The sequence below is a fragment of the Xyrauchen texanus genome, chromosome 1, assembly GCF_025860055.1.
Source record: "Xyrauchen texanus isolate HMW12.3.18 chromosome 1, RBS_HiC_50CHRs, whole genome shotgun sequence".
Lineage (NCBI taxonomy): Eukaryota > Metazoa > Chordata > Actinopteri > Cypriniformes > Catostomidae > Xyrauchen > Xyrauchen texanus.
The window spans coordinates 63,945,431-63,967,684 of record NC_068276.1 but is presented as its reverse complement, the minus strand read 5'-3'; the positions used below and the strand labels follow the sequence as shown (position 1 = coordinate 63,967,684).

General features: G+C 41.0%; 1 protein-coding gene across 1 annotated transcript; it reads right to left on the bottom strand.

The window, feature by feature from the left end:
- Window positions 1–7,152: 7,152 nt before the first annotated feature.
- Window positions 7,153–20,856, bottom strand: LOC127645786 (C-type lectin BfL-2-like). The gene is made up of 4 exons (XM_052129466.1): window positions 20,850–20,856; window positions 20,116–20,487; window positions 7,387–7,472; window positions 7,153–7,293 (listed from the first exon to the last, which is right to left on the bottom strand). Exons 1-4 carry the CDS (start codon window positions 20,854–20,856, stop codon window positions 7,153–7,155), a joined length of 606 nt encoding a protein of 201 aa, XP_051985426.1.
- Window positions 20,857–22,254: the final 1,398 nt, after the last annotated feature.

Sequence of the window (22,254 nt, the reverse complement as noted above, 5' to 3'; positions counted from 1 at the left end):
AGCTTTGTACACAGCCTGGATAGACTGCAACTTGTCTCTCTGTTCGGAAGCGGTTTGTGAATCTAAAGCCGTGTCTCATTTCTAAGGCGGCGTTCTAGGTAGGATGTGTCCTTTGAAGGCTGCAGTAACAAGCCTAGTTTAAACGAGTCGGCCTTCATAGGACAAACAGAAACGTAACATGGTTGCTACGACAGCACACCACTCTTTATCAAGCGCGAGCACTTTGAGCAAGAGGTGAACAAAGTTTTAATTATATATTAACATAATTAGACATATTCTATACTCTGCACCCATCTACTGAGGTACTTCAACTTGGGAATTATCATTACTTGCATTTGAACATCATATTTACAGGCAAATTGGAGTCATGTTTTTGGACATTTCCGTTGAAGCAAAGAATTGTGGGTTGTGAATGCCTACGAAGGATACATCTCATGCATCCTCCGAATTTCCGTGAAAGAAGGTCGCATTTGAAGTGTCTTACTCGCTTTTTTGACAGCCTCAATGATGTATGCAGCCGATAAATGCGACGTCCGCAGGACACAACCTTCCAAACGAGACACAGCCAGAGGTTGTTCTCTGTAGTCCTTCAAATAAACGTGCTGCACCGGTGCGATTTCCTGAGTGCGTACTCAAGTTCCTGTGCTCACACCGCTGTCGTCCAGCATATATTCGGCCGACCAAATGCTATTTCATATAAAGCTGACATTTATACCCTTGGGTTAAGGGGCCTGTACTATTTATTTGAAAATAGATCAAGTTCTAAACAAGATTGTGTAAGTAATAGCACACTCTTAAGAAAATGAATGGCCTAATTAAAACTGTATTAAACAATTGTGATATTTACTTTGTTGTTTAGTTATAAATCACCAGCAAAATCGTTTGAAAATATTAAGTATTCTATATATTGGCAGTGTATAGAAACAAACTGTATTTAAGGTTTGTGCTTGTGTTTGCAGTGAGTTTTAATAGTATCAATCTCTGTATGGTTATTTTGGTAAAATGAAAACCCATCACCCATGCAGATTTAAAGATGCACAATTCAAACTTTATTCTTGTTCATTAATTACTTATTCATAATCATTATAACATTTAACCATTTTTAACATTTGAGGTTAAACAAACAATTCCAAAACAATGACACTGACCTGAGAACAGCACAATGAGCAAATCACTCCTCATGATGAGACACCAACACAAAACAGATCACTAACCGCTCTTTACAGAAACAAGAAAGGTTGTGTAGAGTCTTTTACACTTTGTGAAAGTCTGTTTCATGAGTGTGTGCAGCTTTCTTAAGTAACAAATGTTTGTTAACACCTTTTTGCATGTTTTACATAGAAAATAGAACGCAAATATTGTCTGCTGACACAAGGAGGAGATGACAATGTCAGTCAAAGTCAGCCAATTTGGAATGCCCAATTCTCAATGTGCTCTAAGTCCTCATGTTGGCGTAGTGACTCACCTCAATCCGGGTAGCGGAGGACGAATCTCAGTTTCCACCACGTCTGAGACGTCAACCCACACATCTTATCACGTGACTTGTTGAGTGCGTTACCACGTAACGCGGAGACATATAGCACGAGTGGAGGCTTCACGCCATCCACCGCAGCATCCACACACAAGAATGGTCTGAAAAGGTTACTGCTGAAATTTCAAGAAAACATATATTCCCACCTCAGGCCCAATCATGGGAAGTGTAGTGCTTGACAATTGACAAGTGAAACACGGGGCAGACAACAGGGGATCGTGACAGCATTATTATTATTATTATCTCTGTCTTGTTGCTGTATTGTACATGTTGTGCACTGGAAGCTTCTGTCCCCAAGACAAATTCCTTGTATGTGTAAGCATACCTGTCACTAAAGCTGATTCTGATTCTTAATATGAATAATTTCTTTAAATTATTTTGTGTAATCATTAGAAATCTTCTGGTGTATATGTATTGGCTAATACGTTGAAAATCAAGGATTTTTATGTTTTTTGTTTCCCTTGCAACAAAGGCAAAAATGTAATGACAAGAAGGTACACGGATCCTGGTTACACTTTGAATGTTATTTTCAATGCAAAAAAGATGTCCACTAAGATTGGTGCCACTTACATAACCAGAGCACATTCTTGTGAATCAAAGTATTAGATAAAAACATTATTCAGATGTGTTTGCTTTGGTTTATGCTTGTGTACCTATAAATACTGCATGAGTTACAATGCAAATATTCAAAGGAGGTGAGAAGGGTCATCGAGGTGTTTCTCACCTTCACTTTTATGAATGTTTAGAATTCAGACACCCGATTCCATCAGCATACTGGCATTGGCAAACTATATAGAAGAGAATTATGCATATTCAGATGAGTCCAGTGTGAGATTTAAGATTAATAAAGTGCAGTGCTGATGTACGTATATTGATCATGAGAGATCAAGAGTTCAAAAGTCTGATTGCTTGGGGGAAGAAGCTGTCATGTAGACGGCTGGTGCGGATCCTGATGCTGTGATATCGCCTGCCTGATGGTAGCAGTGAGAGCAGCCCATGACTCGAGTCTCTGATGATTCTCCGAGCTTTTTTCACAGACCGCCTGTTATAGATGTCCTGTAGGGAGGGAAGCTCACCTCCGATGATGTGTCAGGCAGTTCGCACCACCCTTTGCAGGGCTTTGTAGTTGTGGGCGGTGCTATTGCCGTACCAGGCGGTGATGCAGCCAGTCAGGATGCTCTCTACAGTGCTGGTGTAGAACGGTGTGAGGATGTGGTGGTTCATTCCAAACTTCCTCAGCCGTCTCAGGAAGAAGAGGTGCTGGTGAGCCTTCTTCACAACGGCCTCAGTGTGGACGGACCATGTGAGTTCCTCAGTAATGTGGACACCGAGGAACTTGAAACTGCTGACTCTCTCTACCGGTGCTCCATTGATGGTGATGGGGCTGTGTTCTCCGTCTTTCCTCCTGAAGTCCACTACAAGCTCCTTGGTTTTACTGACGTTGAGGGAGAGGCTGTGCTCCTGACACCAGCATGTCAGAGTGTGCACCTCCTCTCTGTAGGCTCTTTCATCATTGTCAGTGATCAGACCTACCACCGTTGTATCGTCAGTAAACTTAATGATGGCATTGGAGCTATGTGTTGCCACACAGTCATGTGTGTTCAGGGAATACAGGAGTGGGCTGAGAACACAGCCCTGTGGGGCTCCAGTGTTGAGGGTCAGTGATGAGGAGATGTTGCTGCCCATTCTAACCACCTGACGTCTGCCTGACAGGAAATCCAGGATCCAGCTGCACAGCGAGCTGTTTAAGCCCAGAGTCCGGAGTTTCACATCAAGCTTGGAGGGCACTATGGTGTTGAATGCTGAGCTGTAGTCTACAAACAGCATTCTCACATATGTGTTCCTTTTTTCCAGGTGGGAGTGAGCAGTGTGTAGTGTAGATGCAATGGCATCATCAGTGGAGTGGTTATTGCGGTTAGCAAACTGCAGTAAGTCCAGTGAGGTGGGCAGCACAGAGCACCTCTCAAAGCATTTGCTGATTATGGGGGTCAGAGCAAAAGGATGCCAGTCATTTAAACAAGAGATTTTGGATTGCTTTGGTACAGGCACAATAGTGGACATTTTAAAGCATGTGGGGACCTCAGACAAGGAGAGGGAAAGGTTGAAAATGTCCATAAAACACCAGCTAGTTGGTTTGCGCATGCTCTGATAAAATGGCCAAGAATGCCGTCTGGACCCGCGGCTTTACGGATATTCAACCGTCGGAAGGATCGGGTTATATCCGCTACAGAGGTGGAGAGTGAATCAACCTCTGTAGTTTCAGCTGCAGGAGTTCTCTCCATGAGGGTGGTGTTATTTCCCTCGAAATGAGCATTAAAAAGTATTAAGCTTTCATATCATCACGTCTCGACTGCTGTAACTGCCTCTTTACTGGCCTACCAGCTAAATCTATTGCCTGATTTCAATACTTTCAAAACTCAGCAGCGAGAGTTCTCACTAACACCAAGCGTTCTGCACACATTACTCCCATCTTGTTTAGTCTTCACTGGCTGCCTGTCTCATGTCATATTAAGTTTTAAATTCTTCTCCTGACATATAAAGCTCTCAATGATCTGGCACCTTGTTATATATGTGATCCATACACACCAGCAGGCACTCTTTGTTCTTCTGATTCCAAAATGTTGTCTGTCCCTAGATTTCGTCTATCCACTTTTGGTTGGAGATCCTTCAGTATAGTTGCACCTAAACTGTGGAACTCTCTACCTCAGAGCCTCCATGACCTCTCCTCTATTTCTATCTTTAAATCTCATCTTTTCTCAGCAAATTATCTGTCTATTGCTGATTGATGTTTTATTTCCCCCTTTGTAATTAAGATTGTATCTTCTGTTGAAATGTATATTAATGTACTTTGTCCTGTTAAATGTATATGTAGTGTAAAGTGTCCTTGAGCTTGTGGAAAGGCACTATATAAATAAAACGTATTATTGTCATTATTATATTATTTCTTCTTTTTATTTAGTGGAGGTATTTCAGAAAAATGCATAAGTGTCAAAAAACATATGGAATATTTTAAAAATATAGGGGCGAACTTGCCTTAGCTACAGTAGTGCCATATTTTTTGAGAGCTACAATGAAGGGGAAATAAAATTTCAGTCTGTTCCTCACACAAAACTATCGTATGGAAACTATGTTTGGAATCAAATACTAGCTCACTTCTTAATACTAGGCAGAACATTTTCCCTCCATTTAATTTTGTAAAAACATTCACATTTGTTCCTTTATAATGTATGTGTATTTCTACGGTGTATAATTTTGACAACATATTTCCCCAAAATAATATTAAAGTTAAAATTATTAAACAGGTCACATTGTAAATGGTTATTGTACAATTGTACAATTATTAGGACCAGAAGTTCCACATATGTACTCAACTGTATGCCAGGTTATAAGGCTAAGGCGAGTTAAAAAAAAAAAAATCTAAATGACTAAAAATACTGACTGCTTTATTAGTATTCAAATATTACAGGATTTTATTGTACTTTCTTCTTGTACACACTGCAGGCACTGTATTAAGCAGCACATAACCTTTTCAAATGAACAATGTTTCAATCATCTGAATTCCACTTTGCCTACAATAAAGCAAACATCGCACAATCGTCCATGACTGATGTAGGTTCAGCATGTGAAGAGAACGCAAATAATAAAATATTATTATGTGTGACATGTGATTTAAAATACATTAAATGTGATATTTACATAGTTAATACTGTGTATACCATAAAGTGAATTTGTACGATTTTTGATCAGGCACTGAATAGAGTACCCATTACTAGCTGTTTGAGCCAATGGAATGGCTGTGATGTCATATGGGGACTCGATTTACCAGGCGGACTCAGTTGATCATGAAACCGGCAAATCAAACACAAGGGCTTTTTAATAATACCACCAGCTGTCACATACATGCCTTTAACTTCAGATGTTCACCACCAGAATTATACAGGATATAATTTTGTAATAGTTTATTGTTCAATGTTTACTTCCATTAGGCTTGTCTGAAATGTTGCTTCCTCACTAGTGCATGCATAAATGATCTTCCCCTTTGACATCCAACAACACATCAGTGTTAAGTATGTATTTCACAAACTTCAAAAATGCATCTTTAAAAAATAGGGCTATTGGTTTAATGCATTCATTTTGTGTGGTTAATTATATGAAAAATAGTGCATTTAATACACACACACAATGAATTATGCCCCCAAATTGTACACAAATGATGTAATGAGTAAGGTTCCTACCACTGAAGCAATTCAAGCTTAAGATACCACCTTGATGCAGAAGGGGGCAGTCAGAGATCCATTTACATGCAACAGACCAAGTCAAACCAATGAGCAGCCAGCACAGCCTTCCACAGAAGCGCTTTTGCACTCAAAGAAATCTGGACAGAGGACTGCATGTTTGAGCAAAGTCATGGGAAATAACCACAACATTCCTAGGTTTTTATTCAGTACAGTTGCAAAATTAACAAGAAAAGCTTCAACCGAACCAGATATTTGATGGCAATACATTAGTAATGACTTTATACATTTCTTAACTGATCAAATTTAAACCATCACTAGTTGAGAGCGCTCTCACAAAAGGATGATCAATGCGCTAGATGTAAATGGTTTGTCAAAATGACAGACAATATTGGAAATTATCCATCAATTTTTTACATTTCTTTAATTCATTTAATGACATAAAAGATGCGCTAGTTGCAGATGCACTCAAATTCATCACATAGATGACAAATGCCTTGCTTTCAATGCCAGACGATGACTGGAAAGAATGAAAGAGCAAAAAGGACTTTAAATAGACCAGTTGGTGATGTGAAGTGAATCTGTCAGCTAGTGTTTACATACAACAGCTCTACTTGATTGCTTGTATTACTACTACACTACTAAAGCTGGGAATAGCTTTAAATGGCTTTAAACGAACAACTTCAGCATTAAGGCTCATTACAGCTGATAAACTCAAGGTGCTTGCTCCAGTTCTGTCGTGTATAATTGTACTAAATGGCCCTAAATCAGCCCTGCTGTAATTACCTATGGTACTCTCATTGATTTAGTATTTAATATTTTTTTATTTCTTCCATTTACTGGTTTCCTGGTATATTATATATTTTTTTAACCCATGTAGTATCGTGTCATTTTGTTTGTTTTTTCAGATGCAAATTATATGCAAATAACTCACAAAAAACAGCCCTTCAGCTGGTTTTAAATCAACCCATTACCTCAAATCAGAAACTAGGATTGTGCAAAAGGAAAACTGCACTGTATTATTGTTATCATTATTATTATTATTAGTGCAATGCACATACAATACTAGTCCAAAGTTCGGACACAACTACTCATGAGCTTGTTTAGTGTATATTCCAGCTCTGCACACTGTTCACTCTCTCAAGCAACTTCCTGAGATGCTTTTTTAATGGTATTGAAGGAGTTAACATGTATGCTGGACACTCGTTCTCTGCTTTTATTTCACTACTTAAACTAAAACATATTAAAAATATTAAAATTTAAATGTTCAACATTTGGCATATGTCTAAAAACTAACGTTAAGCGTTTAAGCATATGTCTCAAATCAAAAGGATTTTAAGATGATAAGAACATTAATTCAGTCGAGTGTTTCCATCTGCAATATTATCAGTTATTGTTTTTCTGGCACAGCTTCTTAGAAACTTCATTCTTCTGATACCACATCCTGTGAAAAACATCTTCACCAGACATGTTCCACGACACTGTAGCATCTTCTGCCATACCGACCTCCTTCAATTTCTGCTTTATCTGAAGAATAAAACAGATTGTATTATTCAATACTCTTGGCAAGTACTTCCCCTATCAATATATGTTCAATGTAATGTATATGCATTTACTCACCGTCTCTAAAACCTTTGCATTCACATCAAGACCATTTACAGTTTGACTTGATTTCACCTCCACTCTCACAATCTGTCTCTTCCTCACTGTGTGAACACAAAAACACAAAGGGGACATCGACGGTTGTTTGTAGACAAAGCTAATTATATCTCCTTTTCATCAAATTAATAAAATTACATTTTCATTCAGACAATAATTAGTATGTTTATAAAGCTTTTTTTCTATGTGGGAAATTTGGCTGCTCCCCCGATGATTTCAGGTGTTTACATCCTCTTGGTGTATATTTGCTTACACAATCTAGGCCAATCTGAAGCATTTACATGTTTCCATTGATCGTGGTTTATATAATTGTGTTGGGGGGTATTTTCATATGTAATAAAGCATATGGGGGGGTCCTAAAGAGATGAGGAGGGGTTGATGGTATTCCACCATTCTTGGAGGAGATTTATGCTGGTTCCAGTCTGTAAAAAACGTCTTATAATATTGTGTTACTCCTTAAAACAGTAACTAAATTCATTAAAAACTGACTTTTTCTGGAAAGTAAAGCACTACATTACTTTTGATTTTTTTTGCATTACTTTTTTTTCTCACTGCCACTCTCTTCTGCAATGCTATGCATTCTATACAAATACAAGAGATACGTAGAGATATTACAGTTCATGCTAGCTAGCCAGAAAAACATTTCGTGGACCAGTGATTGTCCAACCTTTTTCACCACTCATAAGTTTGTATCCTTATAATTTGCTGTGCCATTGCAATGATTAATTTACAAGAACATGTCTAAAAATTAGAAAAGAAGCAAATGTGTTGTTTTTTCATCACTCAATTAGCGCTCTCGCCACCTGTGACCTCATTATACAGCATACCTACGTGACTTGTGTTTGTTGCATTGCCGAATTTTAAACATTACAAGTAAACATTCTACTGAGACAGACAGAAAACATGGTCTTTCTTAAAAATGAAAACTACTGACGATGGTTATGTGTGATACTGGTGTGTCATGGTACTTCTTATTTGTAAAAAGTGTGCCAAGGCAGAAAAAAGGTCGGGAAACACTGAATTTGAAATTTGCACCCTTAGACTCGTAAGCCAGGGCGATCACATCACCGCTCCAGTGAGAAACTCTTTCATGGAGACGGACCTCCATAGCACACAAAGAGCTTGTCAGACAGTCTGAACTGGTGGGTGCACTCAACGTATGTGTGGAGCGCTCTCACAGAGTATAACAAATGCAAGGACTGTTCCTCATCCGATTTCAATGGAGGAGGGAAAAAGGCTTGAAGGTGAACCACCTGAGCTCTAAACGGCGTGGATAAAACTTTAGGCACACAGCCTTTTCTGGGTTTGACAGTGGCTTCTGAAAGACCCGGACCAAACTCCAGACTGTCAACTGATCGCACTTGCAAATCACCGACCCATTTCACTGAGGCCACTGCCAGCAGTAATGCGGCCTTAAGAGAAAGCACACACAATTCAACAGAGTCCAGATGCTGGAAGGGGGCCCAGTGAGTTAGGTCCCAAGTCAGGACTGTGGGGCGAGGACGATTTAGCCGCCTCGCTCCCTTAAGGTACTTTATGATCAAATCATGTTTGCCTATAGAGGTGCCGGCTTCAGGTGCGTGACACGCAGAGATAGTTGCTACATTAACTTTGAGCATTGACTGAGTGAGCCCTGCGTCCAATCGCTCTTAAAGAAGTGTAAGAATTTCAGGTATGGGTAAGTTCACTGGGTCTTTGCCACGTGAAAAACAACAATTAGTGAACACCTTCCTTTTCAGTGCATAAAGGCTCTTATAGACGGCACTCAGTAAAATGGTGTTCATAACCGAGTCAATTCTGGCACGTTTTGCATGCTCCGTTCAGGGGCTACAGATGCAGGTTCCACAGCTTGTACCCTGTGCTTGAGAGAGGAGTTCCCTCCTCATCTGTATTTCCCATTGAGGGCCGTCCAGAATCTCTATAATTTCTGGAAACCGGGACTGATTTGGCCAACTCGGTGCAACCAATAGAATTGTTTTCATGTCCTCTCTGATTTTTGCATATGACAGAGGCCATTTTTTTTCACAGGCCATTTGTGGGTCCTTGCATCCACTCCTAGCAGAGTTAGGGACTTGGAGTACCAGAAGGTACAGTGGCCATTCTCCATGGAGGAAAATAGATCAATCTCCATTTTGCAGAATATTTCCCATATCCTCAAGACAGTACGAGGATGAATTCTCCATTCGTCCGGCATTGATCGTTGGCATGACAAATGGTCCGCACCATAATTCAGACGGCCTTGGACATATGTGGCCCACAGGGAGAGGAGATGGTGGTCGCTCTACAGGAGGAGGCGCCTTGCCATGCTCATCATTGACAGCAAATAAATTCCGCTCTGGTGATTTATGCACCACCTCCATGTTGTCTGACTGAATCAGCATATGGTGACTGTATCTCAGAATAAAAAGCCTTCAGGGCTAGAACGACAGCTAACAGTTCCAGAGGGTTGATGTCACGCCTTCTTCGCATGTGTCCAGGTGCCGAAGGCTAGACGTCTGTCACACAACGCACCTCAGCCTGCATTGGACATGTCCGTGGTCACTAGTTTCTGCTTGAAAACCTAACCCAGCATAACACCCTGATGGCAAAAGGCTGGAGTTACGGCAATGCGGTGCTATGTGTGCCACGGCACATGAGGAAAAGTTTGCTCTTCGCTCAGTTGAAATTGAGACCCAGACTGTTCAATTGCTGAAATACTAGATGTCTATGCTTGCACAATAGAGCCTCTGATTAAGCTAGCATTAGCCAATCAGAAGTAATTCAGAATGTGTCCACTGTTCAGTTTCAATGAGAGTGCCACATTGATGCACTTCGTGAACGTACGAGGAGCTATGGACAGACCATAGAGCATTACAGTTCTAAACAATCCATATTGCATTTTCAGTGAAGAGATTGTTAATTTTCTGCACACCGCACCATCACACCCCATTTTTCAATGGGACTATGAATAATAGGACACCATTGGTGAAATATGACCTTTTTAGCATTCCATATTTGAGCGTGTAGCACAGGGGTTCTCAACCTTTTGCAAGCTGGGCCCCCCCAAAGCTGGTTCATTGCAGTTGGGGCCCCAGTGCCCCCTGCCCCGCCCCATGCTTTATTGTTGTTATTATTAGTATTATTATTATTATTATTATAATTGGCAGTAGCACCAGACTTCTAATGTGAGCTTGCAGGCATTATTATTATTATTATGAGTAGAAGTAGGCCTATCATCATTACTAGGCTATTGCTATATAATTATATGAGGTTACATGCTTTATTGTTGTTATTATTATTATTATTATTATTATTATTATTATTATTATCATCATCATCAGTAGGCCTATTATCATTACTAGGCTATTGCTATAATTGGGAATTGGCACCAGACCTCTGATATAAATTTATGCTTTATTATTGTTATTATTACTAGGCCTAATAGTAGGCATCATCTGCATTTTTACAGAAGCTTGCTGGTAGGTGATGTTAATGTGAGACCTGAGCCTGCTTTGCCTTGCAAATATCCTCAATTCTTGGCTCAATGTTTGATAAACATAGCCTCAAATCATCCTCGATTTGTGCATGATTGCGGTATTTCGTTTTGAGTGCAGTCATTTTTGAGTATCCTGCCTCACACAAATATGTCGACGCGAAAGGAAGGAGAATCTTCAAGGTGACGTCACAGAGTTCAGGGTATTCCTGCATCAATGCTGCCCAGAATGACGAAAGAGGGCAGGAGCTAAAGAGTTCCTTCAGTCTACTGTCACTCTTCAGCTCAATAAGCTGTTCCTGCATATCAATTGATAGCTCGTTTGCTGTGCACACAAACAGATCTCGAACCCACGCAAAAGAGCGATAATATGAGTTTCGCGGCCTTGCAAAGACAGGTTGAAATCAAACAAATGAGCGCCGTTTTCTAAAGTCTATGAGCGCAGCACACACAAATAAACTAAATTAACATACTGCAGTTAAATTTCAAAATGTGGTGTTTTTATATTTATAACATTTGAATACAGTTCAGCAACATACATCACACGACCTGACGACCAAGAGAGCTGACAACTGACCATCACTTAATTTACCATCACCTCACGATTGAAAATGTGACACTGATTTCATATGACAGTTCAACAAACAAGTTAATAATATTAAGTCACTTACATTTTAGACGAAATAATGACTGTTTTGGTCTATTTTAGCAGCGAAAATAGATCCGATGAATCCAAACAAAGATCACAGATAGCCATAGCGCATCTCACAGCAATACTCAATCGTGTTTTGAATGATTCAGTGTTGTGAACGAATCGGTTGAGTCAAAGATTCAATGACCCATTCACAAACATCTGTCTCATTCTTGATGAATCGGCCGTTTGAACGAATCGTTTGAATGAACGACTCAATGACTCGCTTAATGAAACCGCTTATCACCTGCATTTGCGCTCACTATCGACAAACCAATCAAATTTGTTCAAAACTTTTTTTTTTAAATCAGTCCAAACACATTTCAATATTTATTCAGGAGTTATGTATATACAAAACTATAACTTTTTTATGACAGTAGTTTAGTGATAAAAAAAAATGTGCCCAAAAACTTTTTTTCCAGTTTTTTTTCCCTTCCATCGTAGCCCCCCCGGGAGAGTGTCCGTGGGGTGTGCCCCACCGGTTGAGAACCACTGGTGTAGCAGAATGTGTGTGCATCTCATGCAATGAGTGATTTGCTCTTTTGTGAGAATGTTCTTATTGAACACAATACACACAAACAACAATTTGAGTAACATCCTGGTCCTGGAGGAAGGAAATAATAGGGATGTCACAGACCACACAAGCATCCAATATAATCCTCAAGTGTGATTAGTAATTATTAATTTCCCTACTTAGTGAATTCAAAATCAAGCAGCCGTGTCAGACCATCTTTAAACCCAGTCAGACATGGCGATGAGGGCCCGCCACATAGCGGGAAACTGGCATGTCGTCTTGCTCGCTAGATGAAACTGAGTGGCGCTCGCCACCAGGAAGCAGTTGTGCACAATATTCATTAATAAACCTCAAGTGTGATTAATAATGATTCATTTCCCCACCATGTGAATTTGGGAGGGAAGACTAATATCAAACTGTGGGTGGCCGCCGTGCAAACTGAAACGTGTTGACCCACCACACATTCGCAGAGCAGAATAAAGGGCGCGTCGGCTTGCTCTCTTGATGAGACTTAGTGCTGCTCGCCACCAGGAAATGGTTGTGCACAGTACACATAATTTTAGGAGGGAATCACTCGAGACTCCTTCAGGGCCCATTTTTAGTCTCTGATTCTGCGAGTGATATGGCATCATCTTCATCGTCAGAATCGCTAAACGTAATGAGGTCCCGCACTCCAACAGAGGACCGGAGCTCATCACGCATATAATAAATAGGTAAAGCTGCTTCAAGAGAATATCAAAATATTTTTTCTTCAAAAGAAATGTTTTGAAAAAGGGTGTTTGCGCACCCACTTATATACTGGACAGCTTTGCGCCTAAAAGGTCTTAGAATTGCTGTTATTGCAGAAGGGTTTCAACTAGGTCATCGAGAAAGGATTTTCTCATATACGTCAGCATGACACAATATCAAGTGAACTGAATCGTAAGGTAACAAAGTGAAAGCAGTGCAAAGCCCAAAGTATCCAACTTATTTCCCAACGTGGAAGCAAGCGGCATCGGCTGTCAAGTGTGACAAAGTTCCACTGTCATTGATCACAATGTTAATAATAATAAGAATAAGGATAAGGATACCAGAATTGTATGATATGGGCTTATAAACTATCACACAAGTACAGGATGTGCAGCAGAATAAAATCCAAATGTAGGATAGTTTTCTAACATCAGCATTTATAGTAATAGAGTACCTGACCTGCATTCACTTGTTGCTGTGTGTTGCTATTGAAGAGAAGAAAATAAAATCAGCTTCTTACTTAACAAGAGCATCACAGTGCAGTCTTTTAATGTCGCCATGTGAACCTCTTTGTATTTATCTGCAAAACTTCCGATGTTGCCTTTATTTATTTCAAAAGGTGGCCAGCGCCTGATCTCTCATTCGCTCTGCCTGTGCAACAGTGTGTGATGAAACGATGGCAAAATGCGATAAATGGACAAACTATTTCCACAACAAACCAAGGTGTTAATGAACATAATGATTAATGATAACAATATGATGACATATATTACCAGCCTGCAATATAAAGCAACATAATGTAGTATTTTTGTGTCCCTAAAATAGCTTGAGGTGGCTTATACAGGAAGAGGTAAACATTCAAGGAGTATAATGGCAGCGCCCTAGTCACACTGAAAAATAAGTACAGGACATCTGATGCAAATCTCATCATCAGCACAATGCTTAAGCACTGAGCGCGTGCAGCCCAGTTTTTCTAACCGTGCGTCTTTGAACGCGCATGTGCCTGGAACTATTTGCACAAATTAGTGGATACACAATGTGGCAACACTCACTGTTGAGCCTTTGCTATCATGAAGAAGCTAGAGGAAGATGTAATCTCCAGTAAATAAAAATAAATGAAGGTAAAAACTACAACAGCAGATGTGCAGGCCAAGAGCACGTGTGTGAGCAGGTCAGGAAATACCTGCATTTGTATAACTTAAGTCTGAAGGAATATAAAGACGTCTTTATGAGTCTAAACTCCAGAAGATAAATAGACCAGTGTCTTATATCAGTCATCCTATGCATGCGTCAACCGCCTGTGTATTTGCGCACTGTAAAATGGAGTATACTTTGACTTGCTTTCGACTGAATGCAGACGTTGAATGTCCACGTCAAAATCATATTATTATTGGGCTTTAGTTTATAGAGGTCTAAGGGACCTTCGCTTTGAAACTCACACATGCTTTGTACGTGTCCATTAAATAAAAAAGTTTCTAACGTGCAATTACAATCAAGATGCATACAAGTTTAATGTCCATGAGGTAAGCAAGGGCTGACTTGACACTGCATTTGGCCCAGCCTTTGCCCTTCCTGATGCAGTTGGGGGCAACACTTGAGTGAGCATTTAAAGAGCTCAGGAGAATGACTCTGTAGCATGAATATAAATAAATAAATACTTTTTTTTTAAAGCCATACACACATACACAACAATTGGCATTTTTGTTTTCATTATATTTTATATCCAAACCTGCCTTCTGATTACTACTAAATCCAATGTTAAATGTATTAGCAACTTAATACATCAAATGAAGCTACAACAAATTCAGTTTTTTGCTGTTGTTCATATGCAGTATTTTCTATTTTTTTCCCCAATTAATTTAAAATAAAACTGATCATTTTGTATTTGAAGTATTCTACATCATATTCTTCACATTAACATTAATATTTTACAGTAAATTAATTTGCATTCGCATTGCCATAACTTGCAGATGTCTGGATGCTATTGCACCAGCAAGCGGTTCTGTCAGTACGTTCAGATGGACACCAGAAAAGCGGGTTATTGTGAGAATGTGGCTTACTGTGAGAAAGCTGAGTTCCTGTTAAATGTACTGGATAAACGGTGTACACTTTACTCTCGTATATGTGCAGCTCATAAGAAAGCAGCGTCCCCGTAGCAATGTAATCCCCATGAAATTTCTGTAAATAACAAACATGGCATCCAAGAAAGACTTTGCTAGCTGAGGTAAGGGACATCCCATCATTTAAACTGGTGTGTATAAATGAGTATTAGTTTTTAAAGAGCTTAAATATTCGAATACCAAATTATTGATGAATGCCCATCACAACTTACAAGCTATCAGAGCTGCCAAACGCCAGCATAGGGACAAGATTGAAGGACAGTTCAACAGCGAATCTAGAAGCATGTGGCAGGGAATTAATATCATCACAGACTTCAAAGGGAATCAACAACACCGCCCTCACTGAGAGAGCTCTCATGGCCAAAGCTACAAAGCATAGTTCACACTCTGTCTCTGTAGCAGACTTAACCTGATCCTTCCGACGGGTGAATAGGCGGGATTCTGGGCCGTGTCATCAGAGCGGGAGTGAACCAACTGGCTGGTACTTTTACAGACATTTTCAACCATTCCCTATCCTTGTCTGAGGTTCCCACATGCTTTAAAACGTCCACCATTGTGCCTGTACCAAAGCAACACAAAATCACTTGCTTAAATGACTGGTGTCCTGTTGCTCTGACCCCCATCATCAGCAAATGCTTTGAGAGGTTAATCAGAGATCACATCTGCTCTGTGCTGCCTGCCTCACTGGACTCATTGCAGTTTGCTTACCACAACAACCACTCCACTGATGATGCCATTGCATCTACACTACACACTGCTCTCTCCCACCTGGAAAAAAGGAACACATATGTGAGAATGCTGTTTGTAGACTACAGCTCAGCATTCAACACCATAGTGCCCTCCAAGCTTGATGTGAAACTCCGGGCTCTGGGCTTAAACAGCTCGCTGTGCAGCTGGATCCTGGACTTCCTTTCAGGCAGACATCAGGTGGTTAGAATGGGCAGCAACACCTCATCATCACTGACCCTCAACACTGGAGCCCCACAGGGCTGTGTTCTCAGCCCACTCCTGTATTCCCTGTACACACATGACTGTGTGGCAACACAATGCCATCATTAAGTTCTCTGATGATATGATAGTGGTAGGTCTGATCACTGACAATGATGAAACTACAGAGAGGAGGTGCACACTATGACACCCTGGTGTCAGGAGCATAACCTCTCCCTCAACGTCAGTAAGGCCAAGGAGCTTGTGTTGGACTCCAGCAGAAAAGACAGAGAATTCAGCCCCATCACCACTAATGGAGCACCAGTGGAGAGAGTCAGCAGCTTCAAGTTCCTCAACGTCCACAATTAGGGCAGTATGAATATGGCTCACCAGCACCTTTTCTTCCTGAGATGGCTGGGGAAGTTTGGAATGAACCACCTCATCCTTGCACGGTTACAGTGGATTTTTATTGTATACAGTCTACTTATTTTGTGTATACTGTATATTGAATATTATTAGGTGTATATCGTATATTGTGTTGTGTAACAAGATGTGTAAGATGTGTTATGTGTAAATACTTGTCATACTGCTATGATGTTTGGAACAGCACCCAAGACTTTCACCAACCGTTGCACTTGTGTATATTCTTGATTGACAATAAAGGGAATTTTTTTATTTATAGAATTTTCCTTTTTTGAGCTTCTCTGAGATGGTACTGGAGTGCCTTTTGTGTTTTTGATTTAATAAAGACTCTGACTGTTTATCCTCTCCATTTGGGTCCTGTTTCCCCAGCACTGTGAAAGAATGATCTGACTATACATGGACCCAGCGGAGGGATCATATCTACGCTCCGCCCTCTTGCAGCGAGAGGCCCAGCTGTGGCAGCACCACATCCATATCTCCACTCATTCTGGGGAGTGTGGCATCGCAGCTGGCGGAGCTCACCGTGGCGGTTCAGCGGCTCTGCCCATGGTATTTTCCCTGGCTCGTCTCAGGACACACCCACTAAAGTTTCAGAGGCTCCCTTTGCCCCTTGGGGCAATTTCCATGACACTCCCTATGGCCAAGACCAATGAGCCAATGCTTGAAACCTGGTCCATCCCAGAGCCCACACTTGAAGCCCATTCCATCCCAGAGCCAGCACCTGAAGCCTCAGCTGTGCCACGTTCCAGCACTCAGAGCCATGAAGGCTGTTTCACTGCTGCCACTGCCAGCACCCAGAGCCACGAAGGCTGTTCCCCTGCTGCTGCTACCAGCACCCAGAGCCACGAAGGCTGTTCCCCTGCTGCCTCTGCCAGCACCCAAATCCATGGTGGCTGTTCCCCTGCTGCCGTTGTCAGCACCCAGAGCCACGAATGCTGTTCTCCTGATGCCACGGCCAGCACCCAGATCCACGAAGGCTGTTCCCCTGCAGCCGCTTCTCGCACACTTAGCTCCTAAGTCTGCTACAACTCCACTCCTGCTCCCTCCTGATTCCTGTCATGCGGCTGCCACCCTGAAGTGCCTGTGTTTCGTGAGAATCACTCGCCTGGGCTTGAAACTCACACACCCATCTCAAGGACTCTCGTAACCTTGCCCGCTTAGCGGTTTTCCTTGCTGCTAAGTGCTGGTCACCTTTTGTGTTTTTTTATTTAATAAAGACTCACTTCTGACTGTTTATCCTCTCCATTGGGGTCCTGTTTCCCCAGCACTGTGAAAGAATGATCTGACTATACATGGACCCATTGGAGGGATCATCTCTACGCTCCGCCCTCTTGCAGCGAGAGGCCCAGCTGTGGCAGCACCGCATCCATATCTCAACTATGAGCCTCATTCTGGGGAGGGTGGCATCGCAGCTGGCGGAGCTCACTGTGGCGGTTCAGCGGCTAAAGCCCATTCTGGTGAAGCCCATTCCATCCCAGAGCCAGCACCTGAAGCCTCAGCTGTGCCAGCGTTCCAGCACCCAGAGCCACGAAGGCTGTTCCCCTGCTGCCTCTGCCAGCACCCAAATCCATGGTGGCTGTTCCCCTGCTGCCGTTGTCATTGACTCTCATTCCTTGCCCGCTTAGCGGTTTTCCTTGCTGCTAAGTGCTGGTCACCTTTTTTGTTTTTTATTTAATAAAGACTCACTGGCTCTTTTTCCTCTGCGTTTGGGTCCTGTTTCCCCAGCAACGTGACTGACATGTCTCATTCTATAAAACTACCATCAATCATTTAAACAGACATTTAAATTCTTCAATAGACACATTCTATCAACTACTTAGACTCACTTCATGTTTGTTCTGTGGTGCAGCCTACACCAATTTTTTGTTTAAAATAAAATGATGTTAAAATAGGAATCAAGTGTACTTGTATTCACCATAAAATTGTAATGTATTATCACATGTAGGTACTCCATGAACACACATTCTGTTAATGACTTGGACCAGCTGTGTTTAAATCCATTTGTCCATTCTTTTTTTTTAAGGGTTTTTTTTATTTGGAATGCCCAATTCCCAATTCGCTCTAAGTCCTCGTGTTGGCATAGTGACTTGCCTCAATCCAGGTGGCGGAGGATGAATCTCAGTTGCCTCCATGTCTGAGACCGTCAATCCACGCGTCTTATCACGTGGCTTGTTGAGCGTGTTATTGTGGAGACATAGCACATGCGGAGGCTTCATGCTATTCTCTGCAGCATCCACACACAACTCACCACGTGCCCCACCGAGAGCAAACCACATTATAGTGACCATGAGGAGGTTACCCCATGTGACTCTAGGCAATAGAGTGACTCAACAGTTCTGGCTGGAGTCACTCAGCACGCCATGGATACAAACTCAAGGCTCTAGGGGTGATAGTCAGTGTCTTTACTTGCTGAGCTACCCAGGCTCCCTGTTTGTCCATTCTTAAAAATAAAAGTATTACATTGTTTAAACAATGTAAAATTATGAAAGTTACAATAACAACATTTTCCGTATAAAATTACAATTGCAGAATTGGGGAAATGTTCTTTAAAAATATACTTAAGTTATTGATGTTTCTGGCAGTTTGGCGATCTTTCATGCGCACACATAGGCAAAGCACACAGAGAGATTGAAAAACAAAAGTACGCTGACTACGCTGTCATCCAGAATAATCACATAATCACATGTAAACACGTGAAACGGATGCACATTATTAAATAGAATGTAGAATAGTCCTAACTGTAGAGAGCACATCAATATGACGATAGAGCCAAATCTTGGCGATTTTTAGCCAATTTTGAAATACTGGCAGGCACTTTTTTTCAAGTCTGGAAAAGAGCCATTTCGACCAGTTTCCCCTCTTGCTGAGCTGCTGCCTAAAGACAGCTGCCTAGTTTTCTTGCCCTGACATGTAAAAGAGGAATGCTCAGGTTTCCTTCAAAAAGGCAGTATTTTGCATCTTTTTTGAAAGAAACCATTCTAGGAAATGTATTCCAGTTGACAGATCAGCTCACTCAAAATAATGTTGGAGACCCCTGGGTCAGAGGGTAATACAGAGCGCTTGCTAGAGTAATTTTTCGGAATATAGCAAGCTAACGTTAGCTAGCAAATCAAGAAAAAACAAACCTAAGCATGTTAACTTAGGTAACTTAATCACATTTATTATGAACGCAATGCACCTCAGACCTCTGCAAATGCTAACAAACTTAGCAAAAATACTTTTTGACAGTCTCTAATATCACATACAGACAGTAAATGTTTAACATTACATACCTGGCTTGCTTGGAAACGTAATTTTTTCTTTGTCGTTTCTGACACAAATAACAGACAATGTGTTAAAATAGTGATAGCACTTTTTTTTATTATTTAACACATTATTTAGGTGTAGGTATAGCCCTTATTTGGATGGCCCACCTGCGGCAGTGCCCCAGAGCACGATTCATTGTAGTTTTTTCTTAGTAGCTTATAGTGTCACTTGTCAGGATGCTGTCACCTCTGTTTAGTCTTCACCTTCGTGGCAGGACCCTGACATCACTAAATTACATTCTCTAAAGAATAGCTGGAATATAGTTTAGCTATGTTAAATTATGAGTAGTTTGTGACTTGGAAAACTAAAAATTTTAAATTGTAGTTTTCAGAACTTCAACACAGGACCATTGCAATGAACAGGCAAAAGATCAAGATTAAAAGAGGTGGAAAAACTTCAAAGAAATGGTGACCATTTACAGAAACTTAAAATAAATAAATAAATAAAATGTGCATTTATATGAATTTACTTGACCTATTTGTCAACTATCCTGATGTTAAATACTCACCACTGTAGCAGATAGATGTGAATTTAGCTGCACATTCAATATCGTTCCAGGATCCAGAAATGGTAGTTGCCGTACAGAACTGTTGGCCACCATAATTGTTTGGCTGTCCGGGACCCCACGATCTATATGTGGAGTTGCTCTGATCTGACCAGATCCAGGGAGCAGAACCAGATGTCCGATACAGTCCAATCCATATATTTCCTCCTGTATCTTTGGGTACAGTTTTTAACACATCAGCAACATCCGTCAGTTCATTAATGGTGACCAGATCAGTGTAATGTTGTCTGCAGTATGTTTGTGCATCCGACCAGCTCATTGGCACAGGCACAAAGTAAAACAAATGTGGCAGAGATCTGACACTGGGACTCAGAACTGTCGAGAGAAGAAGAGATTAAAACATGAAAATGATTTCGTAATTTCCTCAGCCTCATGACCTTCCAAAGTCATATGTCTTACTCTCTTGTGTGGAACATAAAATGTGAATTTTTTAATTAATATTCTACAGAATGGAGACTGGGAGTTTAAGTGAGACAACTCGTTTTTAGTAACAAAATTCAGAATTCACAACCATCAGAACGGGGAAACATGTGATCTCAGTGATATATTTAAAAGTGCACTCTAAAACAGTTTTGGTTGAAGTTTGTTCTAAAGTATAGCTTTCTGCAATATAAAACCTTGAAAGCTAAAGTATGTGTACTTGGACACTAAATCTAGTTTCCCTATCTATCACTCACTCGACATGTGTCGATGTTGTGACACTAGGGTTCGCTCTTGAGAGCCCGAGACACCTCTGATCTTTGATAAAAGGCCATTGGGAATTGGCGAGTGGTATTTGCATGCCACTCCCCCGCACATACGGGTATAAAGGAGGCGGCGTTCATACCGCTCATTCAGATTTTCTCTTTGGAGCCGAGCGGTCGCTATTTCATTGAGAAATTCCCACAGCTTCCATTCACCTCTGCTGGATTCTTACGGCGCATTACAGCGGCTTTCTCCCCTCTCTGAACGGGTGTACTGCAGAGATCGCCCCTGGGCACTTCTGCAAATGATTTAGAGTGTATTCTAAAAAAGTGAGTGACAGATAGGGAACGTCCTGGTTACTTCCGTAACCTCTGTTCCCTGATGGAGGGAAGGAGACAATGTGTCCCTCCTGCCACAATGCTGAACTACCTGCTGAAATAGCCGGGACCTTATTCTCGGCTCCTCGGCACAAAATATGAATGATCACCTAGCATCTGAAATTACACATCAGAATCATGCATCCTTTACACAGCTTCTGTTCCACCCTCTCTCTCTTTCATTGATGGCCTCTTCAGCCAATAAAATCATCTTATGCCCCCCTAGTTTTGTCATCACCGTCTCCCTTCCAGCTGGCCACCTTGGCCCCAACTTGCTTGCCTTTTTTGGTGACATTGGCATTATTAGCACCAGTCTGTCTCTGTATTTGCATTGTGTCTTGTAAAATGCAGTATAATGTAGAAAGCAACATGCTCTAGGAACATACTTTGCATCACCCAATTAAATTCCTGTAAATTTCATGTAAAACACAGTAAACTTGGTGCTTGCAACATCAATGCTGCATGTTCACAAAAACAGTCGAACTGATCAAACATATAAGTTGATGCTCTGGAAGTTGCTCTGCATAAAATCTGCAGAATAGATGAATGTAAATGCATCTAAACATTGCATGCAATTTCATCGCTATCACATTGTACCAATGTGAAAATATAAATGTGAATGCATGAATACAGTCAATGGTTAAAAATGTCACGCATGAATATAAGACACAGTTTTTAACATTTAGGGGGCAAAAACATTTCCAAGAACAATGAAACTGACCTGATAACAGCAGAAAGAGGAAATCACCCCTCATGACGAGACCAACACGAACACGCGAAAGCTGTTGAACTGCTCTTCATGGAAAGGTTGTTTGGAAAGTCTGTTTCATGAGAATGTGATACTCTTTTTGATAAGTGATAGTGACACATCTTTTGTGTGTTTTTAGTGACACATTTGCATGTTTTACATTGAAAATAACATTGAAAGTGTGTAAGCTGGGATTTACATATCCACTTGCATTTCAGGTTGCTTCTCACCAAACCTAAGTATACTGTAGATATTATACACAACAGCGCTGTC

Coding starts and splice junctions, on each gene's coding strand:
- LOC127645786 (XM_052129466.1), bottom strand. Junction 7,473..20,115: donor CACATCTATCTGCTACAGTG/GTGAGTATTTAA, acceptor GTGTTCACACAG/TGAGGAAGAGACAGATTGTG. Junction 7,294..7,386: donor ATGCAAAGGTTTTAGAGACG/GTGAGTAAATGC, acceptor TTTATTCTTCAG/ATAAAGCAGAAATTGAAGGA.